Raw genomic sequence first — 23264 nt, forward strand, 5'->3', positions numbered from 1 at the left:
ATTCCTTACATGAGAGACTTATTTTGACGGACCCTCTTAATTCGAACACCGATTTAAAGTACCTCCCATGTGTACCCCTAATATGCAATATGAATTCAAAATCAGCCTCTGAATTAGATTATTTTTCTTTTATTCTGGTCATGACAAAAATATGCACATTTATTTTCTATTTCTGTGATGATATGTCACAATCAGCAAAGCTTGTGAATGATAATCGGGTTTGCTGTTTGAAAAGAATAAAATTCATCTTCATCATAATTGTCCCAAACCTAAAATAGGGAGGATATGACACAAGTCATTGCAAAACATTTTGTGGACTCCCTAACTATAACTTGCAAAACCCTGGCGATCCAGAGAACCCCAGTTTGAGAATCACTTAACACGTACTAACTGGTCCTAATGTTTTCCAGTCTACATCTCAAAGCAAAAACACACACTACTTCTGGTAAAAATCATAAAAACATAAGACCTGCATGATTGCCATCCTTGCTTTCATCCAAACCAGTGATGATCTCAGTGTCCGTCTGTAAAACAAGCAAAACCAGATCCAAGGCTTTCCGCCATGATTCCTGTTTGACACTAAGATTGTCAAAGACTTTGGATGGGGAAACATCGTCGTGAGAGTCCAAAACGAGTTGTGATAACTCTGCAGAAATGCTGTTAACATCCTGTAGTTTCTGATTTACCACAGTACTGGCTTTGACTCGTGACACGCCGGTGGAGTTCGCCATCACGGCAGCTATGTAATCCATAAAACTTCTCGCCAAGAGGTGCAAGACAATACCAAGGTAGGGGTTAGAACCACTGGTCCCATTTCTGAGATTCTCTGCATCCGCTTTCTCCGTCAGACGATGAATACAAAACAGCTCTGTGACTCCGGCACCAGGTAGCACCGCTTTGTCTTTCAAAGCGTGATGCACGCGGTAGGCACAAGACCAAAAGCGATCCTCCAGCGTCTGCAACTTTCCGTGTACTGGGCTAGTGATTATGGCCGTGACAAACCGGGTGTTACCATCGGCCTTAATATTGAGGGCGGTTAACAGTATCCCGTTGTGATTTTGGAATTCCCTCCATATGCTGACGTGGATATCCTTGCCAACGCAGTGCTTAGTCAACTGCGTGGCGTACGTTACCAGAACCGCTCCAGTTGCGATAGCCATTTCCTTTAAAATGGAGAAAGTAACTTTTCCAACTACAAGTATACGATGCTGAGAACAGAGTTGAATTACAGTCTTGTTTACAAGCCCACTGACAAGCACCAAGTTCACGTCTAGATGCAACAGGAGCCCGAGGACCTTTTCCATCCAGTATTCCTCTTTGCTTAAATCGGACATATTCGACTGGTTGCCGACACATTGGATGCCCACAGGTCTGCTAAAACCAAGATGGCGATAGGAGTGGGATAAATCCCCACTGATAAAAACGACGTTCATGGGTTGGTTCTTGAGGCGATGCGCGACAGAAGCCTGTTCTGCATTGAGAAGAACGACGCAGCCCAGACAAACGTGAGCATGATCCTCCGGGAAGCCTGGCAACACGCATGTGGTTACTTTGGTCACGTCAAACACGGAACTTTGGATGTCTTTCGACTGGATATGACTGGCTTGTATAACTAAATTCATTGCATCATTGCAACCGTGGCTCAGTCCTTCTGCCAGGTGTGCAACATCGGTAAGACCAGGTTCCGGAACTGAAATACTTTCAGGCTCTGTGATGCAAAAATGGCGACTTAACTTTACTTGCCTTTCTCCTTTCGTGACTTTGGAGCCTGGTGGTATCTCAGTGGGTTGCCTTTGTGTCGACACACAAAGAGCATCTAATGAAATGCTGCTTCTCTTACAAACGTCCACGCACAAGTCCATCCCCTCAATCATGGCTGCAATGACATGAGACGTCGGAATCCCTTGGTGCAAGCACGACAATGCTGCCCGACTCCACGCTCCAGCATAAAACAGCAGGCTTCCGGAGCCCGTGCGATAAACCTTGTGGTGTGCCCGAACTGTCTCATGAACCAGCTGGCTGACAGCACAGGTGGCCAAGTCAAGGTTGTCCAGGATACGCAAACATGAGCTGACCAGAGTTGACTCCCCTGTAGCCTCATCCTGGATAAACTTGAACTTTTTATAAGGTCCCACTGTGGTGAGTGCAACGGCAGCTAGTGCAGAAAGTTTCTGCAATCCCACGTGTTGTCGTTGATTTATTATTGTGCATCCCAGCATTACTATTCAGGCCTGAAAAATAAAATGTCACGTTAAAGATTTACTTCTTTTTGACTAAATATTATAAAACAAAATATTATTATTGTATAGAGGAATTAAAAACGGCAACTTTAAAGCGAGTATAGAACGTGCAGTTGAGGATGATGGTGAAAGCTAGGCTAACATACCTTTTCGAAGAATTAAAGAAATTTATTGACTGTTAAAGTTTTGCAAAATTATTCATCTGAACGCAAAATGTGCCACGGGAGATAGTCCGCATAAACCATAGAAGAACATTTCAATTATTAACGATATTACCTGATTTCGAGCGTGTATGCTTTTCCTCTCATTTTAGGGCTTCCCATGTTCGGAACGTTTGCGCATGCGTCGTTTGCACCGTTGCTACGGGACACGGATGGTACGCAACGATTGGCGGACCAAGTTACATCCCGCCTACTTTTGTCTATCAACCTAAGTCACGACTTCTTATTGGTTCTCGCTCTGACAACGTGAAATAGTAACAGTTGTTGAATCGTGTAGCTACACATTTGTACGTCGTCATCAAAACATTTTTTTTGCCTTTGTAGGCTTACATCCCACGACAACGCACGCGTCGTTTCCATGGTTACAACGGATACAATGATGGGGCCGTAACAATTGGTGGATCGGCTTTCGTTTGCAATTGGCTGAAAAGCCTACGTCACGGCAATATCAGATTTCCTATTGGCTCTTGCGTCTCCAAAGGGGGAAAGATACTACTTGTTGAAACGTTTGTTGAGGGAAGTCTAACAACAAACGAGGTGGTTTACCTTGACGACAATTCTAAAAGACATCAGCAGCAGGCTTCCTGGTCGCCAAACTATCGTTTCGAACAAAAAAAGTCATCAGGCCTTTTGAGGATAAAAGACAGCGAGGAGAAGCGAAAAGGAGTCGTGAGCGGCAAGAAACAACGTGTCCAATTGCTTCCGGGATTCCTCGTGTTTTTAGATCTTTGTTTCACTCCATATCTTCTCGCAAAACTACTCAAATGGTATATATCGGCGTTCACGGGTATTTTACGCATTACGCTCTTCAAAATAATGTCTCTTTTTTGTCGATGAGCGTGGAAGTAAACTTGAGCCAATGAGCGTCGAAATGGAGGCGTGAACGTTAGCGTCTTTTTATTGCATATTTTTTTGTTTGTAATTCCAGGCGACGGCTTACAGAAAAACAACTCCGTCTTCTACCCAAAAGAAGAAAGCCAATTCGAAAATAGAGCTGAGCGAGGAGCAGAAGCAGGAAATCAAAGAGGCTTTCGACCTCTTTGATTCTGATGGCACTGGCAAGATTGACGTTAAAGAGCTCAAGGTTATTCATTTCTCAAGATGCTTTATAAAACGGACGTTTTCTTTGTGGGTTCGGCGCGGTGTCGATTTAGCTGCAGCTTTCATGAGAAATTTACGGACAATAATGATTCAAGGTATTGTACTTAAGTGATTTAATTGTGAAAGATTGCACACAAGGGGAAAATAATCTGCGTTTTGACTGTGACTAGGAGGACTTGCACACAACAAAGAACAGTTTTTGTTGTAGTACAAAGGCTGACCTGTAAGAGGCAGTGTGGTGCCGGAGAGCATCCAGACTCATAATAAAATAAAATTAAAAAAAACTTGGCTACATGGTAATTGTTAGCGACTATTTGGCTACTCTTCTGTTTTACACCCAAAAACAGTCTGTGTCAAAACCCAACCTGGCATAGATTACATGCATAAGAATTTGCCGTCGGAGATATTGAGGGTGGTTGTCCATACAGTTTAGTCAAAATTTTATCTTTGAACGGGAAGGCGAATGTTCAATTTGTTTCCATTTCTCAAAAATGTGAAAATTCGTTTTGATAATCGTAAGCTTTTGTATTTAATTTTCAGGGTAATTCTTCCCAGAGTTTTGACAAGACCAATTTTGCTGATAAAAGAATTTAGGTCATGACGTTAATCCTGATTATTGTTGTGGTGGTGATATCAGGTTGCTATGAGAGCGCTTGGCTTCGAACCCAAGAAGGAAGAAATCAAAAAGATGATCGCCGACATAGACAAAGAAGGTTCTGGAACCATCGACTACAGTGACTTTCTCAGCATGATGACGATGAAAATGGTGAGTACAGGAGCTGCAGGTACGCAGTTTCTATTCATTGCTTGTGCAAATATGCAAAACCTTCCACCAGAGTGAGAAGGACTCCCGAGAGGAGATCATGAAGGCGTTCAGACTGTTCGACGACGACTGCACAGGGAAAATTTCCTTCAAGAATCTGAAGAGAGTAGCCAAGGAACTGGGAGAGAACCTTACTGATGAGGAACTGCAGGTACCCAGTTCACTCAGAACCCCAAGTTTGGCCTTTTTCTTGGTAATAGTTTGTAATTGTAGTTGACGGCAATCATTACTTGAATTTGTTTTAATAGGGATTTTTTAGGCTAATGCTGATTGTAATATTTGGCAGAATAAATAATAATAAAAAATAATTTCTGGTTTGATTCTAAACAAATAATAATAATAATGTCTTTTGTCTCTGTCACAACAAAGATATGAATTGTTTGAAAGGGGCTAATTTGGGTCGGTCCCTAACACACAATAGGAATGAATAGAATGTCTGGATGGAATGAAATCTGAAAGCCGGCTGCTAAGTACAGTTTTGGTTTTGCAGGAGATGATCGACGAGGCTGACCGAGATGGCGATGGTGAAGTCAACGAGCAGGAGTTCTTAAGGATAATGAAGAAAACGAACCTTTACTGATGAAATATTTTTTTAATTTTTCCACTCAATACCCTCATCCTTTTATTTTTTCTCTTTCAAGTTTGTGTGTAAATAAAGACTTCTTTTGAAACTGTTTGTTCTTTACATCGAATTTTAACGTTTTGAACATAGCCGTATGACTGTCTAGTCTCCAGAATTGGCTGAAAGATGAGTCATTTGGTGAAGGTTGCTGTCCTTTCAAGTCAATGTCATCCCATAGGGAGAAAAAAAAAAAGACTGACCAAGTCAACTTTAGGCCCAAACCTCGTATTAAACAGGAAACGTTTAACTTCGTTTTTCAGAGCCATATGTTTTTTTTTTCTATCAAGGATTCCGTACATTGTGAAGGCGGATGAGAAAAAATAACTTTTATGATGCAAGTGCAGCAATAATTACTCTTGAGTTCCCTCAACAGAAAATGATTGTTTACGGCTCAATGAGGAACCATGGTAACTAACACTACAAGACCAAATTAGTAAAATTTTGTGAAATCAGTGTCTAAAATGTCAAATTTTGGAAAAAAAATCTTTTATAATTTTTAATATGTGCAGGAGACATTTCGATTACGCCTTATTTATCAAGCGAAGCTTTTTGACAGTTTGCTGTTCTTCCCCTTCTGCTGTGGTTTAGTCGCCCTTGCTGGAAATCCTCCCACTGTGCTGCCATTACAGCACACTTTTCAAAACAAACCTTTCCTTGCCGCTAATAACGATAATCATCGATATTAGTTGTAATAGTGGCCAACGTCTTTTCACACTAAGCTTCCGTCAAATGAGTAAACCTATCTTGTGCCTTAAACAAGCCAGTCACTACAGTCAGGTATGTTACTCAACTTTTTTTTTTTTTTTTTTTTTTTAAAATAGTATAGATTACTTATACCCAAAGGTGTATTGTTGAGTTTTAGTACTTTTGCCCATCTATGTGTCTTATGTTAATGTTAGTGATTTATTTTTGTTGTATGGATTAAAAGATTTAAGGTTGATGGGCAAGATTAATATGCTAGTTAATATATTTCTGAAATATTAAAATTAATGAAAGTTTTGATTGTTGGACAATTCTCATTAAATCCATCTTTTGCATTGGTGAACTAATTTTACACTGGCAGAATAATTACGCAAATGTAAATGTGTGACAAAAATTGCAATGGGACAAATTATTAAAAATAATTAGTTCAGAAAATACATAAACAAATTGTTGAATTTTTTTTGTTAAAGCAAGTTTAAAATTATAAAATTAATGAGTCAAATGTTATATCTCCTGACAATTGAAGCAAAAAAGCCAAATACAACCAATAGAGAGGAGAGAGAAAACATATGATGAACTTAATATATTTCAAATAGAATAGTAAAAAATGAAAAACAAATAAATAAATGTTGCTTTGTATTGTATGTTAAATTAAAATGTTGACGCAAGTTTAAAAATGAATGTATTAACTTTACAATGAGAGATCAAATTTGTGGAAAAGAAAAATTTCAAAAACATTTTTTGCCCTGAATAAATATGATATGAAAAAAAACTTCTATTCTACTCCCTCACCAAAGTTACTAAATGACAAGAAAATTATTTTAAAACAAACATTTCTTTCCAATTTCATAAAGAAAATTATGCTCTGACTAATTCCTATGAGAACTATGACATAAAACATCAGTTTTGAAATGTATCACCAATATACGTAAACAATGTGCATTTGTTATTCCTAAACATAGGCGGACATCCCCCACCCCTGCCCTCCTTCAGTTGCTTCCTGTGCATTTACAATAAGGTAGCGCACCCTCGCCTTTCACCGAAAACGGCTTGCCATGCGACCTTATTATGTCACGGTCGGAGTGATGGCATCACGTGAATGGGACCACACCTGGGTGATTCAATGGATGACCAAAAAGGCAACTTTTGAAAGACAAGACTTAAAAAAAAAAAGAAAATCAAATCAATTAGAATGGGGATTTTCATGGTTTCCTCTCTGATGCTGTGGAGGCTTTCTGTGGGATGTGACTACCAAAAACTCAAACGAAGCTGTCTTTACCCGTTTTGTTTGGAACTACTGAACCCATTATGTTTTTGTTTTTTTTTGAGTGCGCCTATCTGATTTACGTGCTCGCTGAGCCTGCAAATATAGTTGCACGTATCTTAAAACGCGGGCATTATTCAAATCCCCAGGAACCTTTAGCATTCCAGCCTCCCGAACAACTGATGTGTGTAACATTTGACGGGGAATTTGCGCTACCGATGTGATAGACCGCTAAAACACTGAGTTCCTTAAGGTTTGAATGATGCACATTTTAAAATACAAGTTACAACCATATCTGCAGAAAAAAAAAAAATCACAAATACCTCTATCAACCATTTGATGTGTGTCATGTTCACACGTTTCACACATGAGCCACTAAGCCATCACTTTCCACTCGAAAACTTGTAATGACATTTAAAGGTCAGAACATTTTGACTCCAAATTGTTGGAATGCATAATGCCAGCCTTGACATGTGCATCACCAAAGACAAGCGCTTGCAGTTTTCTTAAAAAAAAAAGAAAAAAAAAAGTTGGAATTGTTACAAGATGAATTTTGTTGTCGTAAAATTTGTAATTTGACGAGTAAACTTTTTTTATCAAGATGAAGTTGTGGTAATATGAGATTAAACTAATCGATTAACGACGAAGAACATCATATTAAGTGAGTTTCACAAATGCAGCTATTTATTACGATGACTTCTTATCCCGAGAAAATTCATCTTTTTCAGTAACACCTTTTTTGCCTCAAATAAAACTTTAATCTGATAACACTACAACTTGTATTTTAACAAAAATGAATTTATTATCATGTTACAACTTTTTACCCTGGAAAAATATGCATTCTGTCAATAACAACTTATGAACAAATACTCTAGTAACATTTAAACTTTTTTTCATCAGGAAAATGACATGAGGACGTTTAATCCTGACATAGTATTTATTTGTTCTTGTAACAATTACAATTTTACACAATATACTCGTAAAAATAACTTTTCATGACTTCATTTTTCTTAAAATAAATATGGCTTTATTCTCTAGAATACCCCTTTTCTATTAAATAAAAATATTGCAAGTTCGGGGGACACAAGTTTGAGAAACACTAAAAACAGCAATTGGGTCAGTAAGTTTTCTATGATGCGTAAACGAAGGGAAAGGGGACTCCAGAGCCCTTGAGAGGAACTCCCACTCGCTTCTTTCTCTTAGTGCTGACAAAGCGAGAGCGCACATCAGAGGGCGTTTCGCTTTCTCTTCTCACTATCTCTCTCGCTTGCAACTTTCATCCTTCCCTCTCTGTGCAGTGACGTTTATGCGGGCTCATCCTTTGAATTTCCAACATTAACGAGACATGTTCTATTAATAATAGACAAATTTGATATAATATGGCTGATGGAGTTTTTGATGGATCGTGGTTGGCGTCCGGCACCATTTTTTTTTAACCTATATGTATTTTATTTTTTCATGTCTAAACAAGTTCAGTGCTTGAGAGTGCAGACCACGTTCACATAGAATTTCTTTTAGCAAAACATAAAAAGTTGAGTTGACTTCTTAAGAAAACCGCAAACAAGCTTCCAAATGCCGAGTGACATGAAAGTATTACAGACATTAGTGAAACAATAAGCGTATTGAGAATAAGGCCTGGATGATTATTAGTTCTTCTAAAATGAGCAATGATTTTTGTTTTTCTACACGTTACAACCTAAGACAAAGATAATTACATTCACCATTATACCATATATGTATGCTTTATGCTTTTTAAAATTTTATAATTAGTCTAGCATGCCACTTCCTGCGGGCCAAGTATACTCAGGATCCGTGTTTACATTTCAGCGACGTTTTAACCTACACGGCTAGTAAGTTTTATCCTACAGATACGCAAGTATTGTTTTTTGTTTACATTTGATGCATTTTCTTAAGCAGTTGCATGAATATGACAACGACGTAGACAAGTTCAAGAACTAGTCCGGCCTCCCTCTTGAACACAGTTGCCACTCTCTCATGTTCAGTTTCACAATTTTAAGATTGGCACCGTTTTCCTTGTTTTCCACATTTGCCGGTAAATTCCAAATGCATTATGACCAAAATTCAACAGTGAGCACAAACGTGAAGCACCTGCACAAGACACTTTTAGATGAGTTGTTTTTTTGTGTATCATGTGATGGGTTATTTTCCACTACTGCAGGTATGTACGTAGCAGTGAAATGTCTTCCCCCGACACAAACGGGGATTCTCTGTATACAGCTTTGCGGTTGGCATCATCACTACAACGTGCGATGACAGCGTCAAGAATGGGAAGTGGTATCTCCCTACTTCTTCCTGCTGCGCTCGAAAACGAACGGCATCTTGACACCACGCGGCGGTGTGACAGCCAGTGGAAAAGAAAGAGCCATTAGTCATACGAGTTTCTGCAGTGTTCCAACTCTCGACGGGTGGTTTTCCTGCGTCCCCTAGGATGCATATAAAAACGGCCAGCGACATGACCATAGTCACTTCCAGAAAAAAGTACAAACAACCTGCCACCTGCCAGCTGCTGCTGCTTACTCGTGTATTAAAATGAAACTTATACTTCTGTGCCTTCTCACCGTTTGCTGTGCGTCTCTGGCCAGTGCCGATGGCATGACACTGGAGAGGAGAAAACTGCTTGAAGCCTTAAAGCAACTTGGTGATGTCAAAAACTCGCTAGAGGTAAGCATGCCATTTTGGGGGACAATTTTTTTTAAGAAGCGATTTATGCACCGGTATTTAATTCATGAGCATTATGGTTGGTTGAATTTGTTTCTCTCGTGGACTTAAAAACAAAAAAAATTATAAACCCCCCCCATCGTTTTAATCATTAGCTAGTTTAGCATTTTGGGGCACAAACATTTGACTAGCTAGCTTTGTTGGATTTTGCAAATTGATCTACCTTAAGTACAGAGTGCGAATACTTTTGCCAAGGGAGGAAATAACACATTGTTTGTGTTTTACAGCGCAAAGATCTCCTTCTGAACACACCGCCGCAGAATATTGAGGTAAGTCTTAATATCGTACATTTGGGCTGTGGCCGCTTTTAATAGTTGCGGTCGGTTAGTCAGCTTTGCGTTCACCCTTATCGCCCTTGACTGAGCGTGTGGGAGAACCTCAATCGATGTGTCATGCAAATAGATATTGAAAAGTACAAAAAAATTAAAGCATTAACACTTTTCAGTTCTTTTTCCTAAAAGTAGTTTAGCACAAAAGATGATCGGTGTCAATGCAGCAGAATGCGATTCTTGAAATTAATATAGCTGCAAGAGTATTATTGTATTATGATTATTACTATTTTTCTATCTTACATTTCACACATGCTATTGAGGTGGGAATATAACTTCTTTTTTAATGATTTAATTTAAATTTTATCATCATTTAATATTTACTTGAGCAAAGTAAAACACTGAAACAGGGTGCCAATGCAATCTGTCAAATTATTGGGACATATATATATATTTATTTTCATATAGTTTACTTTTTTACCTTTTATTAAAACTGTAGTCGTAACATACTGTAACTACTAAGATTATGACAAAATACACTTGCTTTATTTATTAGATATTTTATCTATTTTATTTTAATTGATTTGGTGGATTTGAGTATAATTTCTTTGCGTAAACAATATTGTGTTTTAATTTGTATACATTTTATTAAGAAACTATTCCAACTAAAGAAGAACTTACTAATACAACATGACTTTATTTTTAAAAATTTTAAAGTATGACTCGTAATGCTTGTTTGTTCTCGTCAGACATCTGCAACTCAAGTCGCTTCCTGTTGTGTGGTTTCTTTTTTACACTTCCGCGATTGAACCTCACTCTCTCTTGGTATCAAAATGTGATGAGTAAGCAAATGTGCTCTTGTTGAGATTTACCAACAGAGTAGCCAGATTAGCTGTACCCTCTAATCTAATGGATGAGCATTGAAGAATTCAGTTGGTCACTATATGTCGCTGCCGTACATACATACAAGATGGGTAATAGAAAAGTTGTAGTAAATAGAGTGCCGGAGCCAATCCCAGCAGTCATTGGACCGTAGGCAGGGGATACCCTGAACCGAGTTTCAGGCCACAGATGAACAACCGCACTATGGGCAATTTGGAGTCAGTCTACCGTGCATGTTTTTGGGAAGTGGGAGGAAAGCGGAGTCCTCGGAGAAAACCCACGCTGGCACGGGGAGAACATGCAAACTCCACATAGGGAGGGCCAGAGGTGGAATCGAACCCACACACTCTGAACTGTGTAGCAGACTTGCTAACCAGTGCTCCTCCGTGCCGCCTGTAGTAAATAATTTATCATACACATTATTGATTATTTTTGATCAATTAATTGGTTTGCGGCACACTTGATCTCTCTGTGGTCAATTTGAATATAAGGACTACATTATTTTTGGCAGGTTGTATTTTTGTCTGGTATACATTTCTTAAATTTGGAAGCAAAACCATAAAATCTCTAGAACAAGATTTATTTCAATTTATTATGAGTCAGTCACTTTTATTAGTAAGATTCTTGTATTTTTGTTGTTGTTTTTTTTGATAGGACTGTTGCTGTCTGTCAGCGTTGCGATGCTTCCGGGCCAGCTTGCATGTGCACTTGGACATGACGGAAAGAAACCAAAACAAACTTTACCGGAGCCTTAAGCATCCAATCACTGTGAGTAGAGGTCAAGGAAGAAGTTAGCGTTGCAGGGCAGTGTAATTTAACTATAAAAATCAATTGTCTTTCAGGAAAGAGGTCTGGACTTTTGTGAATCAGGAAAGAGCGTGGTAAGGAAGTCATTTTCTCATCTACATTTAATGATTCCTAATAATAAAGTCTGTCCTATTTGATGAAGTTAAAGCAGTCTACCTAATTGTTTCTTTTAGTCCACCTGCGAAATGTGCGATTCGTATCCGAAGGCGACCCCTCGGGAGTTTGTCAGCAGACTCGAGTCTCTCATTCAAATGGTAAATGATCGACTTGAAAGAAAAGCAGCACCTTTTTCCCATTCAGCGTGAACAGGTGCTATCGTTTTACGTCAATTTTGCAGGATACCTGTCGAAGAGTCTGAGGGTAGGGCTAAAATGATTTTTCAAATAATTCCATTTGGGAATTAAAAGATTGATACAAATTCTCTGCTTTGAAGCTTCACAGCTATCCGTTTTCCACACGTTATAATTACATGGAAATGGGTGCGTTGGCGGTGAGCCAACAGAAAAATGTTCATGAAAGACCAAATGGCCAAATTTTGTGATTATTTCACAACCTAAAACCAAATAAAGCACAAGTCATGTCAAAAGTCGCCAACAGATGCTAATGGAAAATTAGGACGCTAATTCAATAATTGGAATGCATGCTCATACTGTGAAGGATAGACACAGGCGTCAGTGCTGTAATAAAAAAAAAAATACACAAACATTCACAGCTCACAACAACCAACCATCCTCATTTTCTGATGCACGTCACTCACAAGGTCAAGCTCCGCCTTTTAAAGCCACACACATCTTCACAGCTACCACGCGAGAGAATGTGAAGACGGCAACCCTCAAGTGGCCAAATATAATACCTACATTTCACATGCAGTTTATTATCCCATGATGTCAAAATAACTGGCACTTTTAATTTAAATGAATCATGTGCTTTTAATTGCAATTTTGACATGAAATTGATGAAAATGTTTCGATGTCTCCCTTTAGGCTATCAGCAGACTGAGTGCCAACTGAGCAGACAGGAAGTTCGAGTTCAGGGGGGGAAAAAAAAGACACTATGCTGAGAAGATGCCCAAAACAAGATGTGGCCTATTTATTTAACATATTTATTTATTATTTTAAAAAGACAATTTTAAATAGCTGCTTTATGGTGAACTTTACATTTGGTTTTCTTCATGTCAAAAGTTACATTATTTAAATGTGAGATTCTACAATGGTGTCTGATGTAATTTATACTATGTATAAAGGCAGACGGTTGTTTTTTATTACTATTTAATGAACTATTTATATGAAATAAAAATTAAGATTTTTGACAATCATGCTTACAAATGTGATTATTCATTCATGATGTATTGGTTTGGAAATACAATTGACAGAAGTCCTTATTGCCTTTCAATGGAAATACCTGGCTGGTTATTTATTGTTGTTTATCATAAATAACTATGGCAGAACAGCAAAAACTAAGAGATTGACTTTGTAGCACAACTATTGTCAATGGGTGGTCTGGGGCCTTCTACTGGGCTGTAGTGGTATTGCAGGTGGTCCGCAAAATTGGAAATGGAAAATAATTGTAACATATTTAAAAATAAAATTGAGTTATTATTTAGACATAATTGAATTTCCAGCAAAATTTGTGAATCATTTACCCATCCAATTTTTGGCAAATTTAGCTGAGATTCCTAAAATAGACATACATACATAGATGCAAATACCGTAAATTTTGGATTATAAAACACAACTTTTTTCTCAAATTTTTAACCCTGCGGCTTATAGTCGGGTGCGGCTTATATAGGATTTTTTCCGTGATTTTTGTGATTACATGATCACTTTTATACACTCGTAAAAAGGCTGTGGACCGCTGTTGTGCGGCACCGCTTTGCTGGGCGGTATATGTGACACGGTCACTGGGGAGAAAAGTGGTGTGTTGATCGCATGTCCATCCGCCAGGCAAATACTGCCGTATAATTCACACAAAGAAGAGACAGAATGAGATCAAGACGGACATTACTGAAAGGAAGCTTTTATACACAAACCGCCATTATGGGGGAGAGTGCGGCTCATACAAGAAAAAAACTAAAATATACCGGAATTTTAGCTGGCGCAGCTTATAGTCCAGTGCTGTTTATAGTCCGAAAATTACGGTAAATAGCCTGTCTAGGTCTATCCTCCTTTGGTGCAAAATAAAATATTCCGCCAAAGCAGAGGTCCTCAAGTTGCTTCTTGGTTATAATGGTGGTCCTTTGGACAAAAGCAGTTGAAAACCCCTGTTGTAGCAAATAGCAACATGACCAGGAAAGGCAACCATACATATAGTGTATGTAATAACAGTACTGCTTTGGCGCCCTCTACTGGCATTTTGCTAACAATGAACAGTTGCAATGACTTCAAGGTTCATTTACAGAATCCTTTCCTGCCATGGGTTAAGTACTTGTGGATTTTTGCTGGTCGCGGCAGGCCTTACTGCATTATATGAAAAGAACATGTATTCTTAATGTGAACCTTTTACAATGTCACTAAAATCCGTTACATGCCGATTGACCACTCCAAATTGCCCGGAAGTGCGATTGTGAGCGTGAATGGTTGTTCGTCTGTACGTGCCCTGCGATTAGCTGGCGACCACCTCAGGGTGTACTCCGTCTGCCGTGCAAAGATTACGTGCCCGCTGCCCTCGAACATAATAGAATAGAATCTGCAAAATGCTAATATAAGATTTATGAACCGAGGGTTAGGGTCAGTAAGTTTTCTTTTTCTAAAATTCCATCGCTTTAAATGAGTTTGCATTGTAAAATTTATGTTAGCAATCAACATGTTTTGAGTCCAGCGTAAGAATGGTTCCAAAATTGCTGCAACTAAAATTTTCTGAGTGGGAAGAGACATTTAGTGGATTAACAGATCTCTTCTGATCACTGGGGTGGAGAAGTTTTACATTCAAAAATATATCATTAATGTAGGGGGAAATGAGTTTGCACAATGACAGCTGCTATTTTCCAGCAGGCAGGTGTCGCATTGGTCAGGTATCACCAGGTGACATTACCAGGGGATTTTACCACTAAGACTTTACTGAGGTTTACTTGACATCTGAGAACACAGATGTTTTCACACGCATTGCAAGGGTTTTACAAGCAGTTTTAGATGAGTTCTCTTATCATATTTGGAGAGTAGGTGGAGCACATTTTGGTTGAGTGGACATTTTGATGAAAATGTTTGAGGAAACCCAACGCTTTGTGACCTAACATGAAACTAGCGCTTAATTATTGGAAACATTTTGGTCCAATAAGTTCAGGTAGTCACTCTCTGGTCATTACGAGATGTCACCGCTGACGATTGTTCCAACTTACTTTCACTTACAAATGGGGAAATCCCTACGCTCTGCCAATGACGCAAAGCCACCACCACCTTGAGAATCGCGTTCCAATAAATGGAGGATGAAAGACAATGAAGTGATTCCTATTTTTGTTTTTTTGAATCTGTTGCATGACCACGTTTGTTGTGTTATGACTATTCTCAAAAGATTACAAATGCATTTCTTGCACTGACTTCATTTGTGTGTGATTTCAGCAAATATTTGACTATTGTATTATGGCAACCTTATTTTTTAAAAATTACAACTTTTGCAGTGTATTATCAATTTATTCTTTTAATATCACTTGTAAAATTACATCTTTATTCTCCTAATATTTCAACACCAGGGACTTATGACTCAATTCTTTTACAGCCTTGTATTATTATGACTTTAATCTCAAATTTAGTTGCGTTTTTTATTGTTTAACTGCTTTATACTTAGATTACGGCTTTTCTTCCGTATTGTTTTATCTTCATTCTCATAAGATTACAATTTCTTTTCTTGTATTACATCGAATCTCATAAGGTGACATCTAGTTCTTTCTGTATTACCTTTTTGTTCTCAATACTTCTTTATTGTATCATGACCACTTTTTTGCATTACCACTTTAGGTAATTTTTGATTCCCCCCCCTCTGGATGATCACACTAACTCTGATCTTCCCTGTTCAGTAAGTGGTGTCAGTGATTGATAAGAGAAATGTTTGTTGACCACAAACTAAGGACCACCAACCTACTTTCACACAAAGTTTCAAGAGGTCACATGGTTTGTTTTTTTTCCCCCTTGTTGGTGCATCAAACAAAAAATCCCAAGACTATAGGAAAAAACACAACATTGTATGCGGTGGGCTACCTATCAAGCCCACCCTTCCCAGCCCCACTGCTATATAAATTGAACTCAGCACAGGAGAACCCATAACACAACACCAAGAGCCTTTTCTCTTCAGCAATCCTTCAAGACCACCATGGAGAACCTTCCGATGACTTTCTTCTGGATTTGCATAATCTCTGCAAACCTGCTAGCAAATTCTCTGCCTTTGCGGGACGCCAAGATTTCCTATATACGCAATCTCAAATGCGTGAGTCTTAATTCATGGGTGTTCTTTAGCCTAAGTATGACCTACAATAAATAATGGCATTTCTTTCTGTCCACGCAGCCCTCAAACTCGACATTCTACGCGCCCACAAATGTGAAGGTAAGGTTGGACTCTTGGAAATGACGCCGTCATCTGTAAAAAACTGTATGTGTGTGAAAATAAGGCTGGGAGGGATAACAAGGTCACTAGGTTCCCCCCTGTCTCAAAGTGGTTAATATATTGTAGACTTGTGTAAACCGCACTTGAGGTCGTCTCACACAGGAAGTGAGCGCAACAAGTGCTGTCGCCTCACACTAAAAGCAAATTTAAAATGATCATTTTTCTGTCGCTCGTGCACACAGAGACTTTGCATGACAACTGCACTGAACTGCTGTTTGAAAGAACTCGACGGAAAAATACGAAAGGAGTGCGAGGGCCCTCATGATTACATTGACGATGCTGTGGAATTTCTGAACATTACCATGGACGAGTGGAAGGAGAGTCACGTGAGTATTGCGTCGCGTATTCAAAGTTGTGAAAAGGACGACAGTGCTCAAACGTGCTTGTTTTTCCTTTTCGATAGCCACTGACCAATTCTAGCCAGTGTGCCTGCGAGCGCTGGCCGAAAATGCCGTTGAGCAAATTTCTTGACAAAATGGAGTCGGTGCTTCAGCTTCTGAAAAACGTGGCCTCCTTGTAAGTCAACTACGGCCACGTCTTTAGACGGGAAGCACGGTGACACGGAAGATCGATTCCAGCGATCACAAACCAGCCAATTTTCTTGAACGCAGTCCAAAATTTGGACCAACAGAACTTAATGTAATGTATTCCATATCTATTTTTTAACACTGTTTTATTTATAGCCATATGACTACACTTTTGAGCTATGAATGTTTTCACCACTGATTTATTTCAATTTAATGGGTGTAACTCGAGTCATTTTGTCACTACCGTGATTAAAACAGCAGCATTTTACCTGGGGGAGGGTTGAAGTACTGTATACTTGTCAATTTAACAACTTTGGCGGTAGTATCAGACTGGACTCTGTGTGAAAGAGATTGTGTTCACGCTTGATGTACACTTACGTAAAGCCCTATTTATATATTTATTGTTATTTAAAACTCTGGTTGATTGTATGTACATGAACCTGTAACTTAATAAATACAGTCTCAAAAAACTTGTGTTGAAATTATTGGAATGAGTTTTTTTTAAAGAATTAGAAATCCAAAAGAACTAAAGATGATTGTGATAAATTTCCACACTCATTAGCAGCTATGAAAGCAATGTGGGAGAAGGACTGACACGTCGCCCCTGTAGGAGGGTGATCGCTGTCAACATTTAGAGTAGATCGACTTGTCAGGCTGCTCATTAAAACAAAGATGGAAAATGCAGTCATATCAAAGTCATTGTGAAGTCATTGCGGGATTCCGTACATTCCCATGGTTGCGTAGGCAGGTCTGCAAGTCTCTATGACTTATGATCTCAGAAAAGACATAACATGGGATAATTTGCACAGTGATGGAAAAGTCAGTTTACAATGTGAATATTACAAAAATACATCTTCATAGCGTCTCGGTGTAGGTGATGCTAGTTCAATTGTAAAACAGCGGCTTGAAGCAGATCGAAGAGTACATAGTAAAAAGCAGGTTTATGTTAAACCTCAAATTGGTAGAGGGCACTCGTGGGGGGGCATGGTAGGGCAAAATGACTTTTTAAAGGCTTGTATATTGCACAAATATATATATATATTTTTTTAAAATCAAGTACCAAGTACCGTATTTTTTGGACTATAAGTTGCACCAGAGTACAAGTCGCACCAGCCATAAAATGCACAATGGGGGGGGGGGGGAAACATATATAAGTCGCATCGGAGTATAAGTCGCACTTTTGGGGGAAATTGAACTGACAAAATCCAACACCAACAGACATGAACCAGCAACAACAGGCTAAACGATACGGTATGCTAACGTGACAAACACAAACGATGAGTTGAGAACGGGCCTGACGTAACATTAACAGTGATTCAAATAACTAACATAAAGAACACGTTTATCAAACCATCTCTGTCACTCCAAATCATTAAATCCATCGCATTCTTTGTTCTTTGTGTAAACAACGCCGCTGACGTCGGACTCGTCGTTAGTTGCAGTTCACATACTTTCACATGTCCATGATATGAGAAAAGTCAAGTCAATGTCTCTTACTAACAAACATACAGGAAACCAAAGTATGTTTCCTGCATGCTTCCTCAACACAAACTAAACAAATCAAAGACCGAAGTGGTCGTCAGATGGGGGTTGTGTGTGTGTGTGTGTGTGTGTGTGTGTGTGTGTGTGTGCGCCCGTGTGTGTGTGTTAAGTGTGTGCACGTGCGTGTTTGCTGCTGAAGGAAACCAAATGTAAGACAACTTTATCAGGCCTCTTTCTTGAACTCATGGGACCATGACAAGTGGGTCATATGGGATAAAAATCCAATATTTTGAAGTGTGAAAAGTATGCAGGTGGTGGAAATTATTGACATAAACAACAAAAATAAGGAGGGAAAAAAAGTTTTATCCATTTTTTTCAAGACATACTGAAAAAAGGCCTGGTGTTAAGTTCCATTTGCTGTATTCACGCATGAAACGGCAGTTTTTTTTCCCCAACTACAAAACTACATGTAGTAAACATTTTAACTGACATTTATGTTTTTCAAATTGTCTAACACTTTGGAATGAAATGAAACATAATACTGCAATTCCAACAGTTCAGCTTCCATGGTGTTTTACAGGGGTTGAAACATTTCTATGGCTCAAATCTTGAGACACCAGCCTTGCTCATATGGCAATACAAAACTTAAATAATAAAAACTTAAAAAGTACAGGCCATTATTATTACACACCTTGGAAAGAATAACTTATTTTCCCCCAGCAACAGAAATATTTAACAAGTGCATGTGCTGATTTTACAACCTAAAGAAGCCTTGCATGCAATTTGACAAACTGCAAACAACTGCTACCAATGTATTATGTGTTTGGGGTTCTTACTTTAAGGTATTTGAGCATAAAGACCTATGCAAATCAAAGTGCTCAACAAGAAACGAATATTTCTTCATTCTGACTCTAATCCTTTATGTATAGAGAGCTACATATTGAAGTCATCACTGACCATGTTCTTGTCGGGCCAGGAACCGAAGCCTTGCTGCTTCAGGTAGGTCCTCAGAATCGTCTTGGCCTCCTGATAAGCTTTCGCCGCCCTCTGTATGGACAAAAACATATAATTACTTCAGTGAAAATTGAAAGCAGTGGAAATTGAAAGCTGAATATTCAAGCGGGGAAGAACACAGCTGTTCTAATTTTAAAGCCATCTCGTATTTTAGGTCAGCATGGATGGGTTTCTGCTCACAGGATAGAATATGAATGGATTACTTTGTACTGTGCAAAAAAAAAAAAAAAAAGGTTGTGTCTGTAAAACATTGTAACACTGTAATGGATGAAAAAGACGAAAGGCTGTTCAGGCGTACCTTGGCTTCTCTGTATGAACTTGTGGCAAGCAAGTCCTGCCGGTTGGCCTCTTTGGCAACCAACTTGAAACGGTGCAGCATCGCTGCTTTGCACAGACGGCTTGCCAGAGCAGGTCCACTCTTGAAAGGAGACCTATTCAATTTTTTTTAGACATTGCATCACTGTTCAAACTATTTAGACATCACAGGAACAAAAGAGCACACAAGTACCGCACAGGCAAATCTTTACAGAGCACAAGCTGCGCTGTAATATCCGTCACCTTCTCATTTGGAAATCATCTGTTCCCATGAATAAAATCTATTGCATGATAGCATGCTCGAAGCAGCGTGTGGCAAAGCATGAGGAAAAAAATAAAAAATATAATTAATATGATATCGCGCTTACCCGACCGTGGTCTTGCCAATCAGACCGTCCACCACCTCGATGGAGGGATCACTTTCGCTCCAGTTGAAACTATAGGTCACCAGGCCGTTGTCAGGGCTGCCGCTGGCCACGGAGGGCACGGTGCAGATGAGAGGCCTCATCATGCAGTAGAACATGGGCAGCTGCGCGGTGATGCCCTCCGTGCGGCGGTTCACTGTCATCTCCATGCCGTGGATGTCCCCGCCACCCAAGTCCCCTGGAGAGATTTGTGAGATGAGGTGATGATGGATGATGATGAGAACCTTCAATAGAGCATCCACTTGCCTATGAGGATACTCCTGACGTAGACTGGCTCGATGAAGTGGCTCAGCAAGGCTCCCTGGTAGCCCAATACTTGCCACTGAGTAATCTTGTCCACGGGAGACACAGTCACCATTTTGGTGCTGGTGGGCTCGAGGGCGGTGGAGAAAATCGAGAACACCTGAAAAAGGAAGCGTGTCAGTAGCCGTTTGGGAAAGGCTCATGTTTGTTTGAGTACAGCTGAATTTCTTAAACCAAACACTTGCGGAGTGCATTGTTAACTGATCAAATGTACACGATCATTTTCAGAGAGTGAAAGTACTCACCTTGCCCTCAACCGAAACATGCAGGCCCATCTCATTATTCATCTGTAATGTGGATATGCAACGAGGGTTCAGGGACCTGCAAATACATCAAAGTACAACGCGTGCATTAAATCCCATTTACAAGTAGCGGTTATTCAGTGACTACTTACAGTTTGGAGGGTATTTGAGCGGCGCCTGTGGGAACCTGGTTGATGTAGAGGTGGAGCGTGATGCCGCTCTTCAGGCTGAGAAGGTGGTTGTTGTTATTGTTGTGCTGGAAGATGGAGTTCTCTACCAGTTGCGTGGTTTTGCTGAAGAACATCAGCAGGTGCTGGTAGAGGAATCTCATGAGGCACCTCCTGGCAGTAACAACCGCGTGCGAGTCGTGCACAACGCGTCCATCTACGGACGTGCTGCGCCCGGCGCTGCAGTTGCCAGTGCCGATGGCTACCACCTCAAATCCGTCGGCTACAGAGAGAAAATGAAAAAGGCAGTAAAGAAAGTGCGGCATTACATCCTTAATTTATTTGCAAACAAGTGTATTTACTCAAATAGTGACCTCCACTTTAATTGATACAACCAAGTCGTTTTCCTCTCTCCTTTTTACCAATACAGTAACCCTCTCCTCCTTTAATTAAGCTCAAATAGGAAAGTAGAAATAAAATTCGGCTGCAATCTTGAACTCAAATCCTATCTGCATAATAGCTTAGAACGTAAATGCCCACGGCACTCACAAGTCTGAATGACGAATGCCGCGACGGTGGCGGCGCAGGCGAACAACTGCGGTTGGTTGTTTATCAACTTGCTGAGTTGATTCTTGACGGCATTTGGTATCTGGAGGTTGGTGGAAGTCTTCCTCTCTGTTGAGTGACATAAATAAAAGTATGTGAAATGCCTGAGAAAATGTAATTGCCTCAATGTCAAAAGCATCCCATCATAAATTTGTGAAAAGAGAAGTGGCACATAAAAAAATGCCGGACTACCATGAATAAATGTGTAGGCTTGGATCTCTGACTGGGAAGACTCCTCTATAACTGGTAGAGATGGCGTGAAAGCTGAAAGGGGAGCAGGAGGAGAAATACTCAAAACAGGGCAGCTTCTTTTACAGCTTTGACTATTATCACTTATTTATAATAAGGCGGAAATAAAAAAATGGCCTGACTTGATATTTTGGGTAGGTCAGCCTTCTCTTCCAATGTTGGCAGCAGGTCCTCAAGAGCCAGCTCCGCCGCTTTAAGCCGAGCCACCTTCTTTGTCGTCCCCATGCCTGTCTTGTACTGGACACCGTCAACCAGCACGCAAAAGGCAAAGAGAAATCCACTTACGTTGCCTAAAAAGTCAGAAAGGTCAAGAAAGCTTGAGTTTATCGTATATTATTATTATTATTTCAAGTGAAACATTTCCATTTTCATGATTTCAAGTGGCACAGTTGGGATTTACAGATACACACAAAAAAAATCAGCTATTCATAATACAAAAAAATAATCAATTGCACCGGTGGTCACAGTCTCCTTGAATTCCAGGTGGAACGGAACTGTCTGGGCCAGCTGATGCAGCAAAGACACTGCATGGGTATGACCACTTCGGTACCTGTTGATCAACTCTTTTTCTCCAGCAGCATCTTCGGGTGTTAGGGGAGAAAAAAGAAGGCAGATAACAGTATTTATTTTAAATTGCTAATTTGAGGATACTTCTAGAAACTCTGTGGAACTCATAAGGATGTAACTTACTGTTTTTAAAGAAATTGGCTTTTGGCTTTCTTGCAAAGAGGGCCATTTGAGACCAGCTTGTGGACCGTCAAAAGGGTGTCCAGGAGCAAAAAATCTGCAAGTTGAGATAACAAAATAAAAATGTTTTTTTAAAAAAACGTCCACAGTAATAAGCACAAAAAACACAATAACAATACATTTAGCTAAACAGGTTTCAGCATATGATGACATTTAACCACAGTCAGTTAGCCAACTGATGTGATGTTAAGAAATTACAAAAGTTTTAAACTACTAAGTGACTTTACTTTAGTTTTAAACTACTAAGTGACTTCACTTTAGTACTTTACATCTCTTCAGAATTCTAGAAGTAGTTAACGCGCATATTATGCTCACAATAATGCTAATGCTTAATGGGCGAACATGCCGATGCTAATTGATTAGCTAGCCACGTTAGCATGACGTCGACATTGCGCTAATGATAAAAAATATTTCATGAAATCTACTGAAGCCTTTAATTCTTGTAGTTTACAGTCATACATTTATTGCGTTGAGTCAAAAAAGCCACACGGCCTAATTTAATGGCAGACGCTTCATTCTCGGTCTCGATTAACTAAACTGCCGAGGGTTCAATTACGACACCTTGCCGAACTGTACACGTTTTGTTTGTGTCTTAAAATCTTTATATATGTACATATTATAGATGATTTCTTCCTTACCCGTCCAGCGGTCAAGGTTGGCACGCCACAATCCAACTCAAAGAGCTTGGCTCCACAGGGAAGGGCTACCGAAGTGATGGAGGGAGGGTTCAGGAAGCCGTGCACTCCCTAACCAGAATGTGGCAAGCAAATATTTTGAATTATAGACAAAATATCACACATCTGTTATTTAGTACAACGTGGTATCGTCATACTAAAATGTACAAAAACTTCAACAACAAAAGAACAAATTATTGAAGAGAGAGCAACAGCAATGTGTACATATACAACATGCAACAGTATAGTG

At 39.4% G+C, this 23264-nt stretch overlaps 5 protein-coding genes across 8 annotated transcripts in view; 3 read left to right on the forward strand and 2 right to left on the reverse strand.

Moving 5' to 3' along the window:
* Positions 1-113: 113 nt before the first annotated feature.
* On the reverse strand, positions 114-2764 carry bbs12 (Bardet-Biedl syndrome 12). Of its 2 annotated transcripts, none has more exons than XM_088376248.1 (2): positions 2517-2764; positions 114-2231 (listed from the first exon to the last, which is right to left on the reverse strand). In XM_088376248.1, the coding sequence occupies exon 2, from the start codon at positions 2217-2219 to the stop codon at positions 453-455; it is 1767 nt and encodes a 588-aa protein (XP_088232374.1). In that variant the 5' UTR covers positions 2220-2231; positions 2517-2764; the 3' UTR covers positions 114-452. The 2 variants fall into 2 exon arrangements, with proteins under 2 accessions (XP_088232374.1, XP_088232463.1); XM_088376337.1 differs by having other exon boundaries at positions 2387-2525.
* Positions 2765-2929: 165 nt separating this feature from the next.
* cetn4 (centrin 4) lies at positions 2930-5059 on the forward strand. The gene is made up of 5 exons (XM_088376692.1): positions 2930-3228; positions 3390-3545; positions 4200-4328; positions 4399-4536; positions 4876-5059. The coding sequence occupies exons 1-5, from the start codon at positions 3226-3228 to the stop codon at positions 4963-4965; spliced, it is 516 nt and encodes a 171-aa protein (XP_088232818.1). The 5' UTR covers positions 2930-3225; the 3' UTR covers positions 4966-5059.
* A 3361-nt stretch (positions 5060-8420) lies between these two features.
* On the forward strand, positions 8421-12985 carry il21 (interleukin 21). The gene is made up of 6 exons (XM_088376259.1): positions 8421-9655; positions 9940-9981; positions 11518-11631; positions 11706-11744; positions 11844-11924; positions 12654-12985. The coding sequence occupies exons 1-6, from the start codon at positions 9524-9526 to the stop codon at positions 12678-12680; spliced, it is 435 nt and encodes a 144-aa protein (XP_088232385.1). The 5' UTR covers positions 8421-9523; the 3' UTR covers positions 12681-12985.
* Positions 12986-15945: 2960 nt separating this feature from the next.
* il2 (interleukin 2) lies at positions 15946-17224 on the forward strand. Its single transcript, XM_088382782.1, has 4 exons — positions 15946-16086; positions 16165-16203; positions 16446-16589; positions 16667-17224. The coding sequence occupies exons 1-4, from the start codon at positions 15973-15975 to the stop codon at positions 16781-16783; spliced, it is 414 nt and encodes a 137-aa protein (XP_088238908.1). The 5' UTR covers positions 15946-15972; the 3' UTR covers positions 16784-17224.
* Positions 17225-18615: 1391 nt separating this feature from the next.
* The window catches only part of adad1 (adenosine deaminase domain containing 1 (testis-specific)), a 62167-nt gene continuing 57518 nt past the window's right edge, over positions 18616-23264 (reverse strand). For 2 of the 3 annotated variants that reach the window (XM_088386129.1, XM_088386215.1), the window contains 12 exons: positions 22979-23086; positions 22284-22377; positions 22049-22174; positions 21716-21883; positions 21537-21608; positions 21288-21413; positions 20724-21021; positions 20575-20650; positions 20273-20429; positions 19970-20204; positions 19585-19717; positions 18616-19319 (listed from right to left, as the gene is read on the reverse strand). In XM_088386129.1, coding sequence (XP_088242255.1) covers positions 19206-19319; positions 19585-19717; positions 19970-20204; positions 20273-20429; positions 20575-20650; positions 20724-21021; positions 21288-21413; positions 21537-21608; positions 21716-21883; positions 22049-22174; positions 22284-22329 — 1551 coding nt within the window. In that variant the 5' untranslated portion in view covers positions 22330-22377; positions 22979-23086 and the 3' untranslated portion in view covers positions 18616-19205. Of the gene's footprint in view, positions 19320-19584; positions 19718-19969; positions 20205-20272; positions 20430-20574; positions 20651-20723; positions 21022-21287; positions 21414-21536; positions 21609-21715; positions 21884-22048; positions 22175-22283; positions 22378-22978; positions 23251-23264 lie in introns of those variants that run through there. The other variant, XM_088386296.1, reaches the window with a different exon arrangement.

This window comes from Syngnathus floridae, chromosome 1, assembly GCF_059516105.1.
Source record: "Syngnathus floridae isolate MCC-2025c chromosome 1, RoL_Sflo_1.0, whole genome shotgun sequence".
Taxonomy (NCBI): Eukaryota; Metazoa; Chordata; class Actinopteri; order Syngnathiformes; family Syngnathidae; genus Syngnathus; species Syngnathus floridae.